Source organism: Coccinella septempunctata, chromosome 7 (genome assembly GCF_907165205.1).
Source record: "Coccinella septempunctata chromosome 7, icCocSept1.1, whole genome shotgun sequence".
Taxonomy (NCBI): Eukaryota; Metazoa; Arthropoda; class Insecta; order Coleoptera; family Coccinellidae; genus Coccinella; species Coccinella septempunctata.
In genome coordinates this window covers 5,660,404-5,681,540 of record NC_058195.1, presented here as the reverse complement: position 1 = coordinate 5,681,540, position 21,137 = coordinate 5,660,404, and the positions used below count along the sequence as shown (strand labels likewise).

Sequence of the window (21,137 nt, the reverse complement as noted above, 5' to 3'; positions counted from 1 at the left end):
AAGGCCCTTCAATATTCTTATTCTTACTCGTTGAAAATATCTGCATGAAAAAAATAGTAGGTACGCCAAAATGATATTCATTTCCACAATTCTTATATAATTTAGAACAAAAATAATCTCTCTGTTTTCTCTAGGATGCCCTACTTTTCAGTAAAACTTGAAAATCATTATTTATATTCGAAAACAAACTTGAGTAGAGCAATCGAACATTGAATTTTATTGCATGTCGGATTACAGTAATTGTTGAAAATGGCTGCCTCCAGCTAAGATAAAAATATATGGACTGCCGAACTTTTTCGAAAACATATCTATTTGGATAGCATATAACGTCCTGTGTCTTGGAAACAAAACAGTTTTCGACAAAGGTCTGAGGTCGCAATCTTTCTGAAACACACCCTGTATAGTGTATATCATCCTGATTCAGAAAAAAACTACTTTCGTTTAATCAATTCACGTTTCAGCACATGCATACATTCTGGAACATTCTTCCATTATTCTCGAAAGAATTTCAATTTGAACCTATGAACCATAATTTCAAAGAATCTCCCTATTAGTTTTGAATCATGTGCCTACCATAAAAGATAAGCAGAGTGGTCCATACTGGGAAGTAAAAGAAGACACATTAAAATGACCACACTATAAAAGTATACCAAAAAGCGTTCTGGATGATGCATAGATGAAACTGCGAATATTTTCCTTTAAAAAGTTTCCTTCACTCAAAAAGATATCTTTCGGCCTGCACATTTACCATCAAAATTTCTCTAGAATAAGTCAAATTCAGTTTTGGCCATTATTTTTGTCCTTTAGGCGAAAGGTACAAAACGTTCTGGAATAGGGAGATCCTTAATTGGATCGGGGACATTTCTCAATTTCATTTTTCCTTTCAGTGTGAAAGGAAAATCAGTTGAATCACAAGTGTCATTCGTGGGACGAAGCACAAGTGTCATTTATGTGCGAAGCATAAGTTCATCTGTGTGCGAAGCATAAATGTCACCTATGTGACGATCTGTAGTTCCTCGAAAATCCTGAAAAAGGTGGAGTATTTTTGTCCTTTAGGCAAAAGGTGCAAAACGTTCTGGAATAGGGAGATCCTTTATTGGACCGGGGACATTTCCCAATTTCATTTTTCCATTCAGTGTGAAAGAAAAATCAGTTGAATCACAAGTGTCATTCGTGGGACGAAGCACAAGTGTCATTTATGTGCGAAGCGTGTTGAAGTTTGTTCTTCAAAAAATCCTGAAAAATATTTTTTTCAAGATCGAACGCTTGAACTGAGGTCGATGAAATTTCGAGATTAATTACAAGAAGAGTTGCTCTTTATGATTATGTAGGTATCTCATTAAGATCTACGACGATTTTTCGTTGGGAAGGATATCTAAATGATGGAACTCTGATTTTTAACGGAAAAATCAAATTATATTGAAACGATTTAATTATAGAGTATATTGTATGAGATAAGTGCCTCGTCTGCTTATTATTTTTCCATTCAAGGAATTTCTGCAGGATAATTGATTTCGTCATATCATCAAAGATGTCCAGAATTCATGAAGGGAAATATTTTACTATGATGGTTCTAGGAATATTTTTTGATTGGTATTTTTATTGAGCGTTATAGGAGGCTTTGCTTCGATTTATTCAAGGCAGGCTTAACTGTAAGCCTCAAATATGTATGTATTTCGTATGCAATTGAGTAATAAAAGAAAAAATTTGAAAAGAACTTCTATTATTATTCATAAAATAATTTGTACATTGACAGCACAGCCATGATTGGAACTTAAGATTAACATAAAAAAGTAGATATTTACAATAATAAACAAATAGTGGACGGTGATAGATAGAAATTTGTCCATAAGTAAAAATGACAAAATTGTCGATATAAAATTGTATTCATTCATACAATTTTGTTTTAAAATCAGTTTGTTTTTATATACGTTTAGGAACATCTTTATAGTAATCATATGAAACTAATTCAGACATTTTGTTAAACTGTTTGCTATCAAAAGTTTGGTATTAGATTGAAATGTCCTAATTCAATTTGAAAACAAAGATTTATTTGAAATATAAACATATATACATATATACATAAGTGCGGTCAATTTAAAAGTAACACAACCAATTGAATTAACAATTAGCTAACATACTGAGATCATATAAAATATTGAAATATATACATAAAAATTTTAGTTTTATATCACATGTGTTGTACCTATATACAAAATTCAGGATGAGGATCACGGAACTGTTGGACAAGATCTTGCCAACTGGTCTCTTCTTAAATTGTGAGACGTCTCTCAGCGTAGTGCAGTTGTATTTTAAACTTTATCAGCTCCAAGCAACTCAGAGCATCCTCATATGGACTATGTCCATGATCGGATGTCTGAATTGCTTTATTCAGATGAACTGACATCAACTGTTTTAACGAGTTCCTGAAGGGAAAACCACGCTCGTGAGGGAAAATGAGAGACGTGTCCACAATTTTAGAATGGACCAGTTTAAGCACTCGCAAATCGTTGTCCAACGCGTGTCCTATAAGAATGGTGTCCTCGTGGATAAGATTCAACAAATCGCTCTGGGCCTGTTGGAAGGTTTTCGACTTTGCCCCATACACGTCACTTTCGGTCACTCCGGAAAATTTAGTGTTGTAGTCCACAACTTCTTCCTCCGGTTGCACAAAAAAATCGTACACCGTGGCACCATCAAAACCCAGAACGGTTACCCTGCAAAGTTCCAAGCCACGCACGGTGTAGCACATTTCGCAGTCTACAGCGAAAACCTTGCGTTCCGCTTTTTTGCTGCGTTTTGTGCTTATGAAACCTTGCAGGGGCTCGTTGATCCCGGCCACTGTACCGTTCCAGACGTGGTGTTTTGACGAAGTGCAACCTTTGGATCCCGGAGTGTTTTCGCAACATGTATGGCGGCAGTACGAAATTTTCCCCCAGTGGTAGAAGCACTGCTGTTTCGTCAGGTAACCGTTCTCGTTGACGAAGAACTGATCGTTACACCGAACGCAGGTCCTCTCAACTGCGGTCGGTGAATTCCGATCGAAATCCTCCTCAATACCAGCCAATCTCTTCGGGATCCTGAAAGGTTTTCCGAAAGAGTGTTTGTACAGGCGGACTTGGTTCTTAACCATATCCACCTGTGGAAAACCGTTGGAAAACAGATCCTCCGGAGCTACGGTGAACTGGTTGAGGAGGTTGTACAGTCGTTCTTCAGTCAATCCGAACACTGGCGAAACAGCAGCTTCCACCCTAGGGGGGTTATTCCTTTCTTTAGCACCACAATCTGATGGTCGTTCGTCCCTTGCCGAGCGAATGGGCTTGAACACATTAGGGAATGGCTTCTTAGATTTCTTCTTGTTCGGCCTCTGCTGCTGGGGACACCTCGGTGAGCCAACATCAGATTGTTTTTCTGGAAAATAAAAGTTGATTGATGAACACGCCAATGACGCCGAATCTCAGTATTAAAAATGGTCAGGGATCTAGAGGATTTTGAAGATTAGATAGCGAAAAGAAAAAAAGGCTCTATGATGTACCTATGCACTTTCAGCGCTGGGTAAAGAGTCTGCAAGTTTTCAAAGATGTCATATTAAGATACTGTCATTTGAGCCGCCTTATTTTGAGAAGAAAAGACTGTATATTATGAAAGGTATTTCAACATTGAACCCTGAATCTTTCAAGTCTTGAGACCAATTCAAAAAGTCTCGAAACTAATAGTTACAAGCATGAAACTTGTGAACTGAAGAACTTTCCCTCCTGGTTCTAATCATACATAATATCATTATTTTTGTAATTCCAGAGTGCTCGACTTACCGAAAAAACTTGAATGCCGACGTTGACCATCGTTGTGGTGCCTCCTGATTCTTTTCTCATCCTTTGCATTTTCACATTCTTCAGGCAAAGGTCTTCTGTGGTGCTTATTCGCCGAAGCTGAAGCCATATGACTGTTGGCAGTTCCGTAATAGGTGGTACCGTTCACTTCATAGACATTAGGTTGCTGCACATTATTGTAATGAAGACTGATGGTACCTTCATCAGGAATATTCTGATGAAACTGTTGTCTGGGATGGAGGATCGGTGGCTGTAAAAGCTGGGGTGTGTGCCAAACTGGTGGCTGTACCAAATTCTGGAAAAAAAATTCAAGATAAGTATGGGACACAGAATAAATCAAACTTTTATTTAATTGATGCAACAATCCGGATGATTGTTGTTGGAAGACCGAATTTTCAAAACGCTGAATTGAATTGAATCATCTCAATTTACTGAAAAAGTAATGAATTTTTCATGGTGTGGTTTACTGGGCTAATTCAATTATTTTGGAAGAAGTTGGAAAATTATTCTAGCAGTAGATTCTTGAGATCAAAAGGAAAATATTTTTCATCTACCATTTTTTCCGAATCGACTCGGTTTGAAAGATTCAGGCTGTTGCAAAACCATAAAAAAATTTCTTGTTCCATCTCTTAAACGCTTTTATCGAATGAAATGAATTTCGGAATGTAGTTTTTCATTTATTTGATGTATCTTTTTCGAACACCCACGTCTTCCAGTTTACTCAATATGACACTTTCGTACCATAAAAACACCAAAAATTCAAAGAACCAAACTCTTGAAAATAAGTTGGACGCTATCAAATGAATATTTAAACGTTTTGTAAAATAAAAGTATTCTTTATATTTTTTCGTATAGTGTCATAGATTTGCTAGTTATTCTGAAAGTAATTTTGTTTTTCCAGGGGTGGCACAGCTCATTATGAAAACTTAAAATGGCTATATCTTTTTATCAGGGCCGAATCGGAAAAAATGTTTTTCTTTTGACCTCAATAATATACTGTTGAAATATTTGTACGTGTTAAAGACTCTCCCTGTATATAGGTAGATATGTGTATATAGTTATGTGAAAACATAGAAAAAATCAACAAATTGGTAGTACGCAGTTGATCGTTTCAAGGAAAACAACATGTTGAAGCATTTCCATGCTCGTCTAAAAATAAGCGAGAACATAAACGTAACCACTATATTGAAAAACTTGGAAAGTCTGTGTGAAAGCAGTAAGGTGAGTAAATTATAGTGCGAAATCAATTAAAAGTTCATCGCATGTTGCTATAAATGAACACCACGTGTGCGGGCAATACGTCACAGAATCAATCAAAATGGCGACCTTGAGGTCAATTTTCAAAACAGAACAAGTCATCGTGCCCGACAGTCAGTGACATGACAAGTGTTTTTGAGTTGGTACAACCGTGCAGTTTAGATTTCATCGATGTTGATAAGGAATCGATCGGTGATGATGCCCCCTTATCAATTGCAATTGCAGTTACTCAATCCTCAAGAAAAAACATCGCTTTGTTGTGAAAGAGTTCATTGATCAAGATCGTACGAGCGAAATACTGAGCAGATTTTTTGAGTGGGACTCATAATACTAAATTACTCGCCATTTCAAAGGTTCACATGCTGAAAAGTGCACTTTGAATATGACACAGAGCACGATCATCGACTAAAGAAGACTGAGTAACAAAAAATCACAATATGACCGCTAGCATCAGGCAATCGAGGAATAATGAGATGTAAAAATACTAAAAATAATCGGCCTCTAGCCTTGCATCCGAACATGCTCGAACACTGACCCCGCAAGTAGCGATTTTTCGATAAACATAACCTTCAAAACAATAACTTGGAGCGAGACAACAAAAGACAACAAATTTTGTTTACCTCCATAAATAATGCATCACCTATTTGGCGAAATGATTCCGCCGATTCTAATTTCATAGGAATAGGGAAATAGATTGAGATTCAGACTAGGAAAAACTTTCAAGTACGAATCCAAAATAGGTCTGTACCAAGAGAGGCTTCTCTTGGTGAATAATTCATAGTCTTGCTTTGGTAAATCACGAATATTTGATATTCATCAGTCGATCAAGCGGAAGGCGCATTAGAAAATATTCAAAAAAATTCTTGACTGTCATGACTTACTTTTTCGGAAAAACAACAAATCTCACATCTCTCCCAGCATTTATAACAACACTTCAATCATACCGACCAATTCGATGCTATTGACAATCAAAAACGTAATCACCGAGGAGAACTTTTTAAAAACCTTCATTAGTATATGAACGGTGAACAAATGAATCATTAGTCTAATGACACACTTGGTTTGGTTGCACGTAGCGCTTTTGGATAAACACGTATAGTCGGCTGGGTTAACTAGATTTGTTGGAACCACGTGGCTGAGACAAAACAAAACAGAAGTGCGATAAGTAAGTATAAGGCGATCAACCTATTACGATCGAATGATAGCAGTTTTGGGTTTGATACATCTAGCAGGCCATGACAAAGAAACAATGGCTCTTTGTGAGTCATGTAGGTGAGCGATATTGTGCGGAATATCAGTTTTGAGTCTCCAGAAACTAGAGCGATCAAACAATCGTCGGTACAAGAATATCTTGCGAAAGGATTGAATGCCAATTTCATGATATGATATGTCATATACCCCCTGATAAATTGAAATATACAGGGTCGCCCAAAAAGACATGAAGAATGATAGTTATGTTTTTGTTGAAGGAACGTCTTGTTGATTTCAAACATTTTTATTTTCTATGATAAAGGTGCCTTAATTCATTAATTTTCTAGAAATCGGCATTTCAAAAGAGAGAAAATAACAAGTGAAACGGTTTTGAATGGCGAAAACCCAAACTAATGCTTGAGATAATTTGTATCCTTGTCATTTGGTAAATTTCAAAACAATTTCAATATTTCTTTTATTCAATACTTGGAAATTTCTAGAAGTTTATTGACTACAGAGTTGTTAACTAATACAAGTCTATTGAATCAAGGGTTGACCTTTTGCGCCGTTTTCCCTATTGCTCATCAATAAAACCTTTCCGACTCCTAATGACTTTAGCAGGTACGGAGTTGTAGAGTCGAGATTCAACAACACGTGGCTATTTCATGTAAACACAGAATATAGCCAAAGAATAATAAATGAATGACAATGAATTCCGACGTGACTATGATTGTCTTCAATCTTCAAAAATATCTTCTCAGTCTATAACACAAATTTGTATTCCAAATAACAAGAGAAAACTTTTCTTATTGCTGAAATCTTTTTTTTGATTTTCGTAATATTCAAATATGAAAATGGTATCTCTCGAAAATTAATGAAAACATGAAAGAATCTACCATTTGAAATTCACACTAAATACTAACACTAAACAATAATAACAGTGAATATTTAAAACCAAGTAAATCACTTGAAGTAATATCAAAACATTTAAGAACATAATACACGTCGGGTACAAAACTTTCAAGTAATCTATTAGTTATCAGTCAATAATCTTCAAATTGCTGCAGCCCATAGTTTGAATAAAAGAGAATTTATGAATGACAAATTTAGAAATATGCGATTCTAACGACTCTACTTAGTTTGTTTAGAGCAAAGTTGAGGAGAATCTTCATTACCATTGCAAATGACGAATATATTCCAAGAAATACTTCAGTTATAGAAGGAATATTTTGAACAAAAATTCACTCACCCCAGACCGATCAAAAAACAAAATAGGCTTTTGCGTCGCTTGGCTATCGTACTGTAAAATATCAAGGAATCGAGTTTCTTGAACGAACATCGACATTTCGACGAAAATGAAAGAAGCAAAACACGGAGAAATTCTCGTACAATGAACATTTCTGTAGCACAACTTTACACAGACTGAGTATCTGAAGAACTGTTCGGCCCTGTTGGGAATTTTGGCACTTAGTCAAATTGGCTACAATACGCATGTACCTCGAATATTCGAAATTTGAAAATGACAAATGACAGATGACAGATATATTTCAAGAAATACTTCAGCGGCCGTTTCATGAACTATTGGGAATTTTGGCACTCAGTCAAATTGGCCGTAGTACGCATGCACGTATTCGAATATTCAAAAATGACAAATGACAGAAAGAAAAAATATTAAAGTTTTGATGTACTTCAAGAATTCAAATTCAGCGTTACGATTCGACATATTATCAACGTCAATGAATGTTCAAACAAAAATTTACTTACCCCTCTGCGATCGAAAAACATAGCTGGCCTGCCGTACGCTGAAAAATCTGGATGATACATCTTGACAAAAACGGAAGAATAACAAAAATCACAACACGTTGAATTTTTCTCACAACTAAGAACACTTCTGTATCACAAGTATACTAAGCGAAGAATGATCTGAAGAACCCTCTTTGGGCCCTTTATATATGAGATGGGCAAAATTTTTGCATAGTCTAATTGCTTATTACGCAGGTCATCAGGTACCTACCCCTTCAGTTATTTCCAAAAATTTTGGGTGGATTCGTCATTAGTCAAATGACAGGTCGTTAATATAAGAAAGTTCCAGGTATTAAAGATAAGAAAGGGTGCATGTCAGATTTCAGCGGTCAATACAAACAGTACTGAATTGAGTATGTAACGCATAATCTGAATACAATAAGAACAACTCATAAATTAATATCAAAAAGAAAAGTGAATAGAATCAAGAAAATTTACAACAATACTTTCATGACAAATAAGACTCAGATGACATAAAATCATAAAGGAACAAATAACAGAATCTTACATGAAGGAAAAAATTTGATATATGAAGAACTTAGTTGAATAATTAGAATAGTTTGAAATAACTTTTTCGAAACCTGATAAAATTCTATTTTGATTGCCTCTTTTATTTATAATATTATTCAGTTATTTTTACGCAATTCTCGTTTCAGCACATGCATAAATTCTCGAACATTCTTCCATTATCCTCGAAAGAATTTCAATTTGAACCTATAAACCATAATTTCAAAGAATCTCCCTATTAGTTTTGAATGATGTGCCTACCATAAGATGAGCAGGGTTGTCCATACAGGGAAGTAAAGGATGTTGTTTAGGCCATTTCCTCGAAAATCAAAATCAACTTGTCATATGCAATAACACTATTAATTATCAATTATCTTTGAATGTCACCCCTAATTTGCTACCTATCTAAGGTCCATCAGGCCTTTCAATCATCTTATTCTTCCTCGTTCAAAATATCTGTATGAAAAAAATAGTAGGTACGCCAAAATGATATTCATTTCCACAATTCTTGTATAATTTAGAACAAAAATAATCTCTCTGTCTTTCTCTAGAATGACCAACTTTTCAGTAAAACCTGAAAAGCATTTTTTATATTCGAAAACATACTTGAGTAGAGCGATCAAACATTCAATTTTATTACACGTCGGATTACATGTTGAAAATGGCTGCCTCTAGCTAAGATAAAAAGAGATGGACTGCCGAACTTTTTCGAAAACATATCTATTTAGAAAACATATATGACGTCCTGTGTCTTTGAAACAAAACAGTTTTCGACAAAGGTCCAAGGTCGCAATCTTTCTGAAACACCATGTATAGTGTATATCATCCTGATTCAGAAAAAAACTACTTTCGTTCAATCAATTCTCGTTTCAGCACATGCATAAATTCTAGAACATTCCTTCCATTATCCTAGAAAGAATTTCAATTTGAACCTTTAAACCATAATTTCGAAGAATCTGCCTATTAGTTTTGAATGATGTGCCTACCATAAAAGATAAGCAGGGTGGTTCATACTGGGAAGTAAAAGATGTCGTTAAGGCATACGTATTGTTCTTCCTTCATCTCCTCGAAACTCGAAATCAACTTGTCATATACTTAATAACACTATTAGCCCTTTAGATCAATTCTCTTTGAATCGAACCCCTAATTTGGTACCTACCTAATGTCCCTTACGCCTTTGAGTCTTCTTCTTAGGTATTCCTCGGGTAAAATATTTGAATCACCTAAGATACCTACCGTAATTCCAAAGGGTCAATTTTATGAGGATTCCAAGAAAACTATACGACTACATCAACTTTCAATACTCTTTAGTTAATGTCTTAGAACTACATAGGTATATGGCGAATCTTGTTCTCCTTTTTTGTTTTATTTGTGGGCTACATACCTTATTAAATGACCAATATAATCCATAACATAGAAAGGCATTTTCGAGCTTTCATTCTTATAAACAATAAAGTTATCAAATGTTTGCAATTTTCGAATTTTGACACCAAAATGATCTCACGTCTCAAACAATTGAATTTTATTCATTAATAAAGAATACGTGCTAGATTTCTTTGTTTCTTACCATTTATGAGTGAAGGGACAAACTTATAAGAGTGTGTAGCGTCTTTTCCGTTAGTTTAATTAATTCCTGTTGAGTTTGCCGTGACCAGAGCGTTTGAATTGACAGTAAAAATTTACGAATTCAGGATAGTAAAAGCGCGTTTTTTATGGACCTTTTACTTTCTAGTGTCCTGTACAAGTGTTTCACTTTGTGCATGTGTAATTTTTTTTTCTGGATACGTGGGATATTATATTGGGATATCAGATATGTCATTAAACAAGGTTGTTTACAAATCAAACACCAAGTCTCCTGACGGGTGACTTGGGACAAGTATATTTTATTTTTTATAAATTTATATCCGAGTTCTGAAGCATGGTATATATCCTAATCAATAGTCCGAGTAATTAAGTATATTTGAACCTCTTTCTCACATGAAAATAGGTCACCGTTTTTGGAATATGATAAGTTGAATTTCAAAATCGTCCCAAGTCACCCGAATCTACGATACTACAGATTTTTCAAATGTATGTGCACACAAAGAAAGCGAATAAAGTAGCTGGAATTGTATTATATAATAAATAAATCAATATCATAAAGGACCTACGTTGTAGATTATACAGTAAATTTGAATGAATATTTAATACATATTTTGTGTTTCATTGACCAATTCCTGATTCTTGATTTCCTATACTCTAAGTTCTAAGTCACATGTCGCGAAATATACTACGGAAGTGATAAAAATTGCAAAATAGTAAGGCTTCTTTTTCCCCCTATAAAGTTCGCCGATAAGAATTTTTTATCAGAGAACAAATAAAATTTCGGTTCATTAGCATGTCGACCTTAAACTGTAACGTTGATTCTGAAGAGGACAGGAAAAAAAGATAAGAGATGAGACGTATGTGAATCGTATCAAGTTTTGATGCTAATTAAGGTTGAATTCTCCGCAATATCAGTATCGTGCCATTTGAAAAATTGAGGTCAGTTATATTTGAGGACATCCATTGAAGTGGAGACTTTATTGTTGTTTACATTTCCTTACTTTTCCAAGGCGTACACGTCAAACTTGGATAGAAATGTATGAATACGCAGATAAACGCAATTACCTAATGGTATTGATCAACAGTATGATATTTTCGGAATGGAATATTCCAAATCATTAATTTTCTCACTTCAGAATTTACCGTACTTTCTTTAGAGTTTATTTTTCAGCGAAGACTGACACTATATGCATCCTGAAATCGATCAGAACTACTTGTTTTGGATACTGAGTGAAACATGCTGCAATTAAGATCGAAATGTCTATAATTATGAATGTAAATGTTAGGTATTATCAATAGGTAATTAAGAAAAAATTGATTGATTCAGTGTATGATTTTCTTGTTCCATTAGTGAAATGAAGTATTTCCATTTTCTATTTCTATACTAGTGGATAAGGTTATAACTTTCTGGTATCGGTAGATTCGGGTGACTTGGGACAGTCCTGTAACTTGAGACAATTACCCCCCTTGCAGATTTCTTTGTTTCTTACCATTTATTAGTGAAGGGACAAACTTATAAGATTGTGTAGCGTCTTTTCGGTCAGTTTAACAATTAATTTCTGTTGAGTTTGTAATGACCAGAGCGTTAGAATTGACAGGAAAAATTAACGAATTCAGGAGAGTAAAAGCGCGTTTTTTATGGCCCTTATACTTTCTAGTGTCCTGTACATGTGTTTCACTTCGTGCATGTGTAATTTTTTTTTCTGGATACATGGGATATTGGGATATTAGATATGTCATGAAACAAGGTTGTTTACAAATCAAATGGCAACACTGATCTCATTCATTTATTTTGTTGTTTCATAGGGTGACTTGGGACAATGCCGAATAGATACAAGCGGCGCATTGGCAGCAGGAAATATGCCGATTTTTCGCAGGATATTATTATTTATGTAATTTAGACAAAGAAATCAACAAAGAATGAAAGAAATCGAAGTTTCCTTGTTTTGTTTACTTTTCTTACATTTGAGTTGCAATATATTTACTTTCGTTGTAATAGGGGTTTATCATTTAATTTCCTTTCCGAATTTCAACTATATTATCACAAATTCTAATTTTTCAAAACTATACACCGTCCCAAGTCACCTATTTCATTTGAGAGTTGAGAAATCAATAGATTTTAACTTGTGTCCCAGCCTCCCAAATCGGTAGGCGACTTGGGACAAGAATATTTTATTTTTTTTTATTTATATCCGAATTCTGAAGCATGGTATATATCCTAATGAATAGTCTGAGTCATTAAGCATATTTGAACCTCTTTCTCACATGAAAATAGGTCACCCGTTTTGAAATATGACAAGTTAAATTTCAAAATCGTCCCAAGTCACCTGAATCTACGGTACCTATGAAAAAAATGAAGAATAGTTGATACATAGAAAAATAGTTTGTCTTTCAGACTATGTATCAAGAAATATCATTGATTTATCACAATCAAAATTATCGTCGCACCCTTCCATTGAGAAATAGTACCTACATGTAAATATTGTTCGAAAATTTCGAAATAATACGCAGTTCTACATTGGGTAAATGAGGTTGTCAAATATTGATAATGCAAAGAAGGCGAACGACTCACGCAGTGCTTATCCAATTTATTATTGAACATATATCAACACAAATTATGTTAAATATAAGCGAAGGATTTTGCACGTCATCCAATTGATTACGTTTACTGATATTGCTGAGAGATTTTCTACATGATTATACTAGAGATTTGCCAGTTCTCTAGGAAGTTTATTAACAAATTGGAACATTAAAATGATAAAGAGCACATATTACGTTTCTTGACTATTTCTGGATCTCATATGAGTTCCTGACCGCCTATATAGTATTTGTATTAATACTCGTTATAGAATATTATGTCATTGTCTAAGTCCTTGTACCTTGCTTGCTTCTACAAAAAAAACAAAACATGAAACATAATATTATATTTCGCTACGATAACTTTTAAAATCAAACAGTTAACTATGTGACAAACCTTGGAAATCTCTTCCTTATTTCGTTCACACTATATACTATTCTGGACAGGTCGTATATCTGCATGTATATCAAACAACATGACTACGATTCTGTTCACGATTCATTCTCGTACGTAAATTATCAATATTCTCAGCAAGGATAATTTTAATACAGCATCAGAATCATAATCTGTTTTTAGGAGAGTGGTAGAAGATGTCAATGCTCTCATTTGATTCAGAAAGTACTGGATTAATATAGAAGAGTGATCTGAGTAAGCAGATATTCAACTGCAGGGGCAATTTCAACCCTTTTAAAGTTAGATTTTAATTTTTTTTTATTTCCATGATGGAGGAGATGACTGCTGAAGATTTTCGAAATTTTCTTTGTGTTTCCCAATATCACGACTACCTATACGATTAATCAATTTGCTCTACAAGATTGCCACTACTTAGTAAGACGAATTCTATTTGGTTGTGCAAATGAATCATATCTCCATTGAATACCTTACAGTACAACTTTATTTCAAGGACCTTTATACATAATAATATACAGATAGCAAATGACCTCCAAAATTTCAATGCCTTTAAGCTTTACAGCTTCAAAAAACTCTGCCTAGGTATAAGGTTCCATATTTAAGAGAACGAATCTCAATTCATTTTTAAAATTCTTTCGATCTTCAAAGTATCAAAACTAGTTGAGTTATTTAACCATTACTAATCCTATTGAAAATCGGGTAATTCAGTTTTAAGTTCAAAAGTACCTGCAGTATATGAAGTATGCTATGATTTATTCCAGAATCTTGAAGTAATACAAAAATTTTCAGCATTTTTCAATTATAATTCCAACCTAAAACCATAATTCACCTGTTAATTTCATCGATTGATTCTTCATTTCAAAATCGACTAAATAATATACGAATTTCCATTTTTCATGAAATTATCATATCGGATATTCCATATGACAAAAAATGTGATCATTGCCTTGGAAATAACAATGGCTGTGACGTTTTTGAGAATGAGCCTATATATTCGATAATTCAAGTAATAATTGTTTCATCGTTTGAAGAATATGTTAATCACTATTCCACTGAAAGCAAGGACATAAATTCGACAAAATGCAATAGATTTTCTCAGGGAAATAATTCTGTTTTTCGATTTTCAAATTATTAAGAAGCACATCTTCATTTCTTACCTAGATATGATTTTTTGAATGGAATTATTTATGACAATAAAATTTTTCGAAAATCACCTCCAAAAATTGTCAATAAGTTCATTTCATGAAATAGCATGCAATGAACTTTCTTGTCGGGTGGATACCTTGCTGGGTGTTCTTGATTTTAAGCCTAAAATGAATTTTAAGAACTAAAAATTTAAGGCCTAGAAAGATTCCATTAAAATGAAGACTACCGACTAGGGCTATATTTTTCAACGTACGAATTTCCAAGAACAAATGAGATCATCATTCGCTTCATGAAGTATAACTTGAATAAATAAGATAAAAAAAGGCGAGTAAGGTTCCTTTGTTCCTAGGCATATGTATATATCTTTAATAATAGAGGTAACACTAGAATAATTGCCTAATTTCAACATAAAGTTACTTTTATGAGTCATTAGTAGTTAAGCTGTTAAAAGAGTTAATCTCTGTTTAGTTTCTATCATGACTGTGAATTTAATTTTGGCTCCACCACTTCTTTACGCATTCTTACATCATTCCACTAGATATAGTGGGCCACAACTCTATTTGGGAGTCAACTCATTAGAATAAACAAAACAGTAATACTAATTCTTATGCCCAGTACGACCTGCGTAGTATGATTAGCGTATAAATGTATTCCTTCATGGCCTACTACACCAATGACCCAAGGTCAGAATGTAGGTTCTCTTCCGCAATGCTGAGCCCTGTGGTACACCGTAGTCCGGACCATAATATATGCCGGTGACTTGGTCAATAAACTCTCTGAGAATCGAGACATAGATAGGTGGGTCTTGGTATGCCAGTAGTACTGGGTATGAACGGCTCTCGAATTTTATCCAACTGGATATGAGAATACCTTTGAATCAAAAGGAGGTACAACAAAAAATAAATTAAATCGCTGAGAAATTTGGCAGGAAGAAATTACTCATAGAACAAGCATCGCATAAGGACATCTTATAGCCTATTTAAAAATATTAGGGTGTTTACATGCGGCAAACTGCAGGAGATGATTGCTGGTCTGAAAACATCAATATTTCGTAAAGAAACACTCTCTCTTCTGAGGGTTGTAAAAATCAGCACTTCCCTCACCAAAAATTCAAAGGACAAAGATATATTTCTTTGATATTTTTGATATGTATCCAGTGGCCAATTGTTTCAGTGCAGTGAGGTAAAACAAGAACTTAAGTTCACATGATCTGAATTTTCTACGAAGTAAAAAGTTCAGACAGCACTGTTCCTGCAAGAAACCTAAATTAATTCAAATAAAGAAGTCTTTGGCTCATATACAGGATTGGGATGGAATTCAGTAAACATCTTCAAAATAAAAAAGATATTTTTTATGAAACATTCGCAGGTTGCACTCAAGTACAATGATCTTTTCAAATTCGTTTCATTCCATCCATGTCAACTGTTCCATTAAGGGATTATTGCTGAGTCTTCATCCCATAAAGAGTGAATTTCACCGAATGAAGAAATTAAAGTACGTAATCCTATCGACGATGTTGGTCAGAAACGGTTCCCTACTTATCATCGAATTTTGGACATAGAGAAGACGTTGATGCAACATTTGATAATATTGTATCAGTCATAATCGTTTCATATTAAGTAGAGCCATGAAATTATAAATTGGTCTGCGTAGATTGACTCGATTGTAATTTTTTGATTCTCAATGAACCTGTTTTTTCGACAGCTTGCTTACGTGTTAATTGATTAATGAATAATTCCAAGTGGATATTATATAACACAGGTGAACTGTATGAGTTATATGAATTGCTGAAAATACTTCAACACTATTTCGTGAGGGGTTAAAAATGTAGGAAAGTCTCTGATCTTTTTGATGGGTGAGAATCCTGAGAATAAAGCTCATGAAAAGGATTATTTCACACATTCTGTATATCGAATAAATCCAACGACCATCCACGGCATTGCTCCTTTCATGGTAGTACCTCTACTGGTAGAATTCTCAGAATTCCTCATAACCGATTGGGAGATGTTACAAGGCTCGTCCAATATGAGTCCTCCAACCTTCTACCATACTCCAGACATGGTCTATAGAGGCTCGACAAACGGCGTCCCAAGTATGAATCAGTCACTGACCGTAAACTAACGGAATTTAAACTGCCCAGTGGAGACTGGCTGAAATGAAAGCGGCGTATTTTTTTGTTGTTATTAAATTCAGCGAATTCTCGCGAGGTGACTGGTTTTCTGATACATTCCGTGGAACCAGATTCAAACTACGTCGCGGAATTCTTTCAGACTGGAGCAGTGACTTCTAGCAGGTAGATTTCAATGATTTGCTCCGTGGTATGACTACCGAACTAACGAATGAAACAATATTTCATCACCTTCAGATTAATACTTAAGGCAACTCTTTTTTCTTCACTACAACAAACACAAAGAAGTTTGAGCCTTTTCGAAGTATTATTGAGACGAAATTTCATACAGGGCGTTCACTTAAATTGCACCAACAATTCTCTAGTTTATTCCTCATCCGAAAACAATTCGTGAATCAAAGTATGGGGTCAGATATGCGCTTCTCTTCTGAGATTTGGGTATGGTTTGTCAAAAATCACTCATCCCACGTTTTCATGGATAATATTCAAAGGCAAGAGATAGTTCGTTAAATAAATCATTACTAACATTTCATTTTGTGAATCAAACTCTCGACTTATTTCAGCCTTTTTTTTTAATTATTCAACAAAATATGTTTACAATAGGTTAGGATGAAAATAATCGAAAAATTCATATTAATGTTAGAGCCCCTGTTGAACATTATAAAAGATTCCAATTCAATACGATTATTTTGTTCTTTCTTCTCACATATTTCGTCGTAGGCACAAATGTGGGAGTAATACTCCGAAATCTTGTTCAGCTCACACAATATAGTGAAGGGACAGAAAGGAAGTTTGATAACATGCTCCTCAAATAGTGTCAAAACTTTAAAGACACCATGACAGCTAAAATTAAAAAAAAATCACAATTTTAACTCAACGCTACATCAATACTCACTTATATAAAACGAACGCCAAATTCGTCTCGAATGGATTGACATGGGCGATACCAAGATTCTTTCTGGAGAACTCATCGTTGTACTTGTCGAAAAATAGCAGTACCCTCATGATCGCCCCTGAGTTAGTGAAATAAATCGTGCACTTACGAGCATCATCTTCACTGAAAAGTATCATTTGATGAATGTGGTATATTTGGTTCAAATATAATTCACCTCTTCATGAAAGTGATCAAGTCATCAAAAGCTACGCATGATTTTCTTTCATTCGAAATCCTGGAGTGTTCATGTTCTGAGAAATATTTGACATCCTCAAGGTATTTGAGCACCTAAAATATAACATGTAAGAACATGTAAGAACATTACAGATTGAGTCAAGTAAAGAGAAGTCTTTCTTCAAGAAAGTATAACTATAAGTAGTCCCATACCACAACAATAAAGCAGTACCTAGTAGCTCAACAAAATCTGATTTTCCCAAGTATTTTATTTCCTTAGTGCTGGATATGCAGAAAACCTTCCAAGTGTTTGCGTGTGTATAAAAATAATTTAGCAAAAAAGTGCAATTTTTCGTTTTATCCTTTCGTCTTAGTCAAAGTAGCATCTTTACGCTTAATATTTTCTTATGGAAGATGACAGTTGCAAAATTGCGAAGGCTTCGGTCACTTATATTATCTGTACACTAAATAAGAGGGCAAATTTCATTGAAATTGTACGTAAGTACAACGAAAAAGTTTCTTTATTTTAGGAGATTTATTATTCTTGGAACCTCGTCTGTAAACTATTTACGCTGCAAAATATTTTTTATTGATGGAGTCAGTTGCAAAATGGCGCAGGCGTTTGACACTATTATAAATATTACCTAAAAGTACATAGAACTGGTAGATGGGAAAAAGTTGTGCCAAGATCTGCTGAATAAAAATCATCCCTACACTAAACCCCCCGATGTTGTGGAGCGTTGATAATATTAATATTCGCATCTTTCGAAAAAACTGTTTTTGAAACTTAATTTTGGAGGTTACTTACCTTCAAGTGATGAACAGAAAAAGCTGAACACCATGGTGACTTGGTTGATATGTTAGATGCTGTCTCAAACAAACAGCAAGTATGCATAAGATGTATATCCTCTGTCAATATAAAAGAAAAATTATTTCAATCAGAATATTCCACAATAAAGTTCTATTTCGAATTTCAAAGACAAAGGACGAAGGAAATCATAAACAGATTCGATTGGAGACTGAAATAACAAATTTTACCAAAATTGATTGTGTCCTCTGGTAGTTTCAATCTTTCATTTATCTCGTCAACAGTCTGTGAGATTAGGATGTCACTGGATACTTGTTGCTTCAATTTGGGTACTGCAGCATTATCAACTCTATTCACTTTCCAAGCCTCACATATCTTGCTTAGCTGAAATCAGCGAAAACATGAGTTGGAAATAAAATACAGGTTTGATACAAAATTATTACTTCCGCTACGGTATCTACTCTTGAAGTATTATCATACCAAGATCTACTGTTTTTATCGTCGAACAGGCCCATGGTGAAGAAATATGGTGGACCCTTAGACTCCGCATATTTCAACTGAAATAATAAATCATAAATGAAGGAAAACAGAGGTATGTGCGATTACATATTAATTCTGCATTAGCTATGCAATCCTTAAGCAAGTACAAGTCTATATAGTATCATTTTAAAACAAAAAACAAGTAAAAAATGAACAATTATACAAAAAAATAGGAAATAAAAAAATCATCTGCTAAATAACAAAATTAATAAAAAATGTGATTCATCCCCAATTCTGCCAGAAGGAGTAACATTAATATTTCGTAATACCCTGTATACTAAGCTCGAGAATAAGGTTATATATGGACGTGGCTACTTGGTATATAAGCAAATGTAAAAACACTCAAAATGATAGAAATTATAAATAGGTACATACATAGAAAAATAGGTAAAGCATTTCAGTTAGTAAAATTGAATGCTACTTGAAATGAAGTCATATCATTACCTTATAAATATCTCTGTCATATCCCTTACTCAACAAAGATGGGAATCGTATTCTCATTCTTTCAGCAACATGCATCAATTCTTTTTCGTTTTCCGTTGGCAACTTGTAATAATCGTGGGAGTTCAACTTGTTATCCCATTTTCGAAAAGCTCTCAAATCATAATCGTGCAGTATATCTACAAGGAAATAGACTAAGGGACATGGAAAACAGTACACCCCAGTATATGAATGAATTTATTAGAAAGTATTTCTAGGAATTTGTTTAGGGCCCAGTTGCAGAAAAAACCATTAATAAGATCTGATGCCTCATTAAAATTAAAAACTGTCATTTTTGAAAGGAAAAATGGCGGATTAACAGTTCGATGGAGTATCAAATTTTAACGAACTTTCCTCTGCAATGATGGGCGTGAGTCAGTATAAGGAAGTATGAGTTTTTTAACCATGTTCTGTTTTCTATTCCACTGTGTATACCTATACGAAAAGAATAATTCCAAACAAAACACTTTGGATTCTAACCGAAAATTTTTTTCACTCAATAAAAATCTGCACTATACTTACTTGAGGAGGTAGGATTATATTTCAGTATCAGATTCCTGATTCTAGGTAATCTCTTTCCTATCAGATAAATGTCTTTCATGGTAGGACCCCTATTCCCGCGCTTTATCATCATCCATATTTTGCTTGATTTACAACCTGTAATACAGTTAACTCTAATGCCTACTGTTTTCTCATCTTTTGAGAGAACACCATGAATGAACGGAAATAAATTTCTTATGTATGCAGACAATTATCTACATTTAATAGGTTGAAATTGATAGTGATATTGAAGATCTTTATTATATAAATACAAAATGGAGCCCTTTTCTGCGTTTTGTCATCGCATCACGTAAAAACTGCTGAACCGATTTATCCGTTTTTTCTTTGAAACCGTCCTCATACTTCGTGCAAGGTTCTAACGAAAGAAATAAAGTTTAAGTTTAGAATTTAATAAAAGTTGATTGGTGAACACTTCGAAATTTACATGTATTGGGATGGGACACTTTGACCTGTAACTTTTACAATGTACAGCAAGGCAAACAGCATATGTGTCCAACGTAAATTCTAATAAAGGGAAACGAAAACTTTATACATACCAGGAATCTCAAGCTTTTCAGAGAGTCTATTGAAAATTTTCTTGTGAATATTCTTTTTAGTCCATATATTCTCATTGGAATTCGTGACGGAGATTGAAACAAATGTAATTAAGAAAATCAACACCTTATTGATTTTGTTCATATTGAAGAATGGCACGCATATTGAATCTGTATTACGCTGAACTTGTTTTAAAATTATTCTCTTCCTACTTCGGGAATACTGAAGAGAAAAACGATAGGGAGTCAGACAATGGTCAGCAGATAAGATAGTTTGTTTTTTGTTGTAACCTATATGCCCGCTCATTACTGTTCAATAGTGAAAGATACACAAAGTTTCTAATTGGTTCAACTATCCTTCTATTGAAAAGTTATACTTATACGAGAGCGAGGTGGCAAATAACTAAATGAATATTCATTATAAGTTACACAATGTTAAACTAGGTATCGTTGATTCGGGTGACATGGGACGATTGTTGAATTCAACTTGTCATATTTTCCAGACGGTGACTATTTTTATCTGAAAAAGAGGTTCGAATATGCTTAATGAATAGACTATTGATTAGGATCACCATGCTTCAGAATTCGGATATAAATTTTGAAAAAAAATAAAATGTACTTGTCCCAAGTCACCCACCGATTTGGGAGGCTTGGGACACAATTTAAAATCTA

General features: G+C 34.2%; 2 protein-coding genes across 4 annotated transcripts; both read right to left on the bottom strand.

Moving 5' to 3' along the window:
• Positions 1 to 1,706: 1,706 nt before the first annotated feature.
• On the bottom strand, positions 1,707 to 7,874 carry LOC123317438 (putative exonuclease GOR). Of its 3 annotated transcripts, none has more exons than XM_044903973.1 (3): positions 7,528 to 7,874; positions 3,813 to 4,125; positions 1,707 to 3,411 (listed from the first exon to the last, which is right to left on the bottom strand). In XM_044903973.1, exons 1-3 carry the CDS (start codon positions 7,621 to 7,623, stop codon positions 2,273 to 2,275), a joined length of 1,548 nt encoding a protein of 515 aa, XP_044759908.1. In that variant the 5' UTR covers positions 7,624 to 7,874; the 3' UTR covers positions 1,707 to 2,272. The 3 variants fall into 3 exon arrangements, with proteins under 3 accessions (XP_044759908.1, XP_044759911.1, XP_044759910.1); XM_044903976.1 differs by lacking the exon at positions 7,528 to 7,874 and adding an exon at positions 5,969 to 6,378; XM_044903975.1 differs by lacking the exon at positions 7,528 to 7,874 and adding an exon at positions 5,431 to 5,838.
• A 9,123-nt stretch (positions 7,875 to 16,997) lies between these two features.
• On the bottom strand, positions 16,998 to 20,632 carry LOC123317396 (multiple inositol polyphosphate phosphatase 1-like). Its single transcript, XM_044903909.1, has 9 exons — positions 20,469 to 20,632; positions 19,894 to 20,028; positions 19,336 to 19,511; positions 18,795 to 18,908; positions 18,582 to 18,735; positions 18,352 to 18,452; positions 17,545 to 17,657; positions 17,331 to 17,492; positions 16,998 to 17,278 (listed from the first exon to the last, which is right to left on the bottom strand). The coding sequence occupies exons 1-9, from the start codon at positions 20,608 to 20,610 to the stop codon at positions 17,008 to 17,010; spliced, it is 1,368 nt and encodes a 455-aa protein (XP_044759844.1). The 5' UTR covers positions 20,611 to 20,632; the 3' UTR covers positions 16,998 to 17,007.
• Between the last annotated feature and the right edge of the window lie 505 nt (positions 20,633 to 21,137).

Coding starts and splice junctions, on each gene's coding strand:
- LOC123317438 (XM_044903973.1), bottom strand. CDS start 7,623: ATGTCGATGTTCGTTCAAGAAACTCGATTCCTTGATATTTTACAGTAC. Junction 4,126..7,527: donor TGTTTTTTGATCGGTCTGGG/GTGAGTGAATTT, acceptor TTTTTTTTCCAG/AATTTGGTACAGCCACCAGT. Junction 3,412..3,812: donor TCGGCATTCAAGTTTTTTCG/GTAAGTCGAGCA, acceptor TTTATTTTCCAG/AAAAACAATCTGATGTTGGC.
- LOC123317396 (XM_044903909.1), bottom strand. CDS start 20,610: ATGAACAAAATCAATAAGGTGTTGATTTTCTTAATTACATTTGTTTCA. Junction 20,029..20,468: donor TGAAAAGCTTGAGATTCCTG/GTATGTATAAAG, acceptor ACTGTATTACAG/GTTGTAAATCAAGCAAAATA. Junction 18,909..19,335: donor ATGACAGAGATATTTATAAG/GTAATGATATGA, acceptor TTATTATTTCAG/TTGAAATATGCGGAGTCTAA.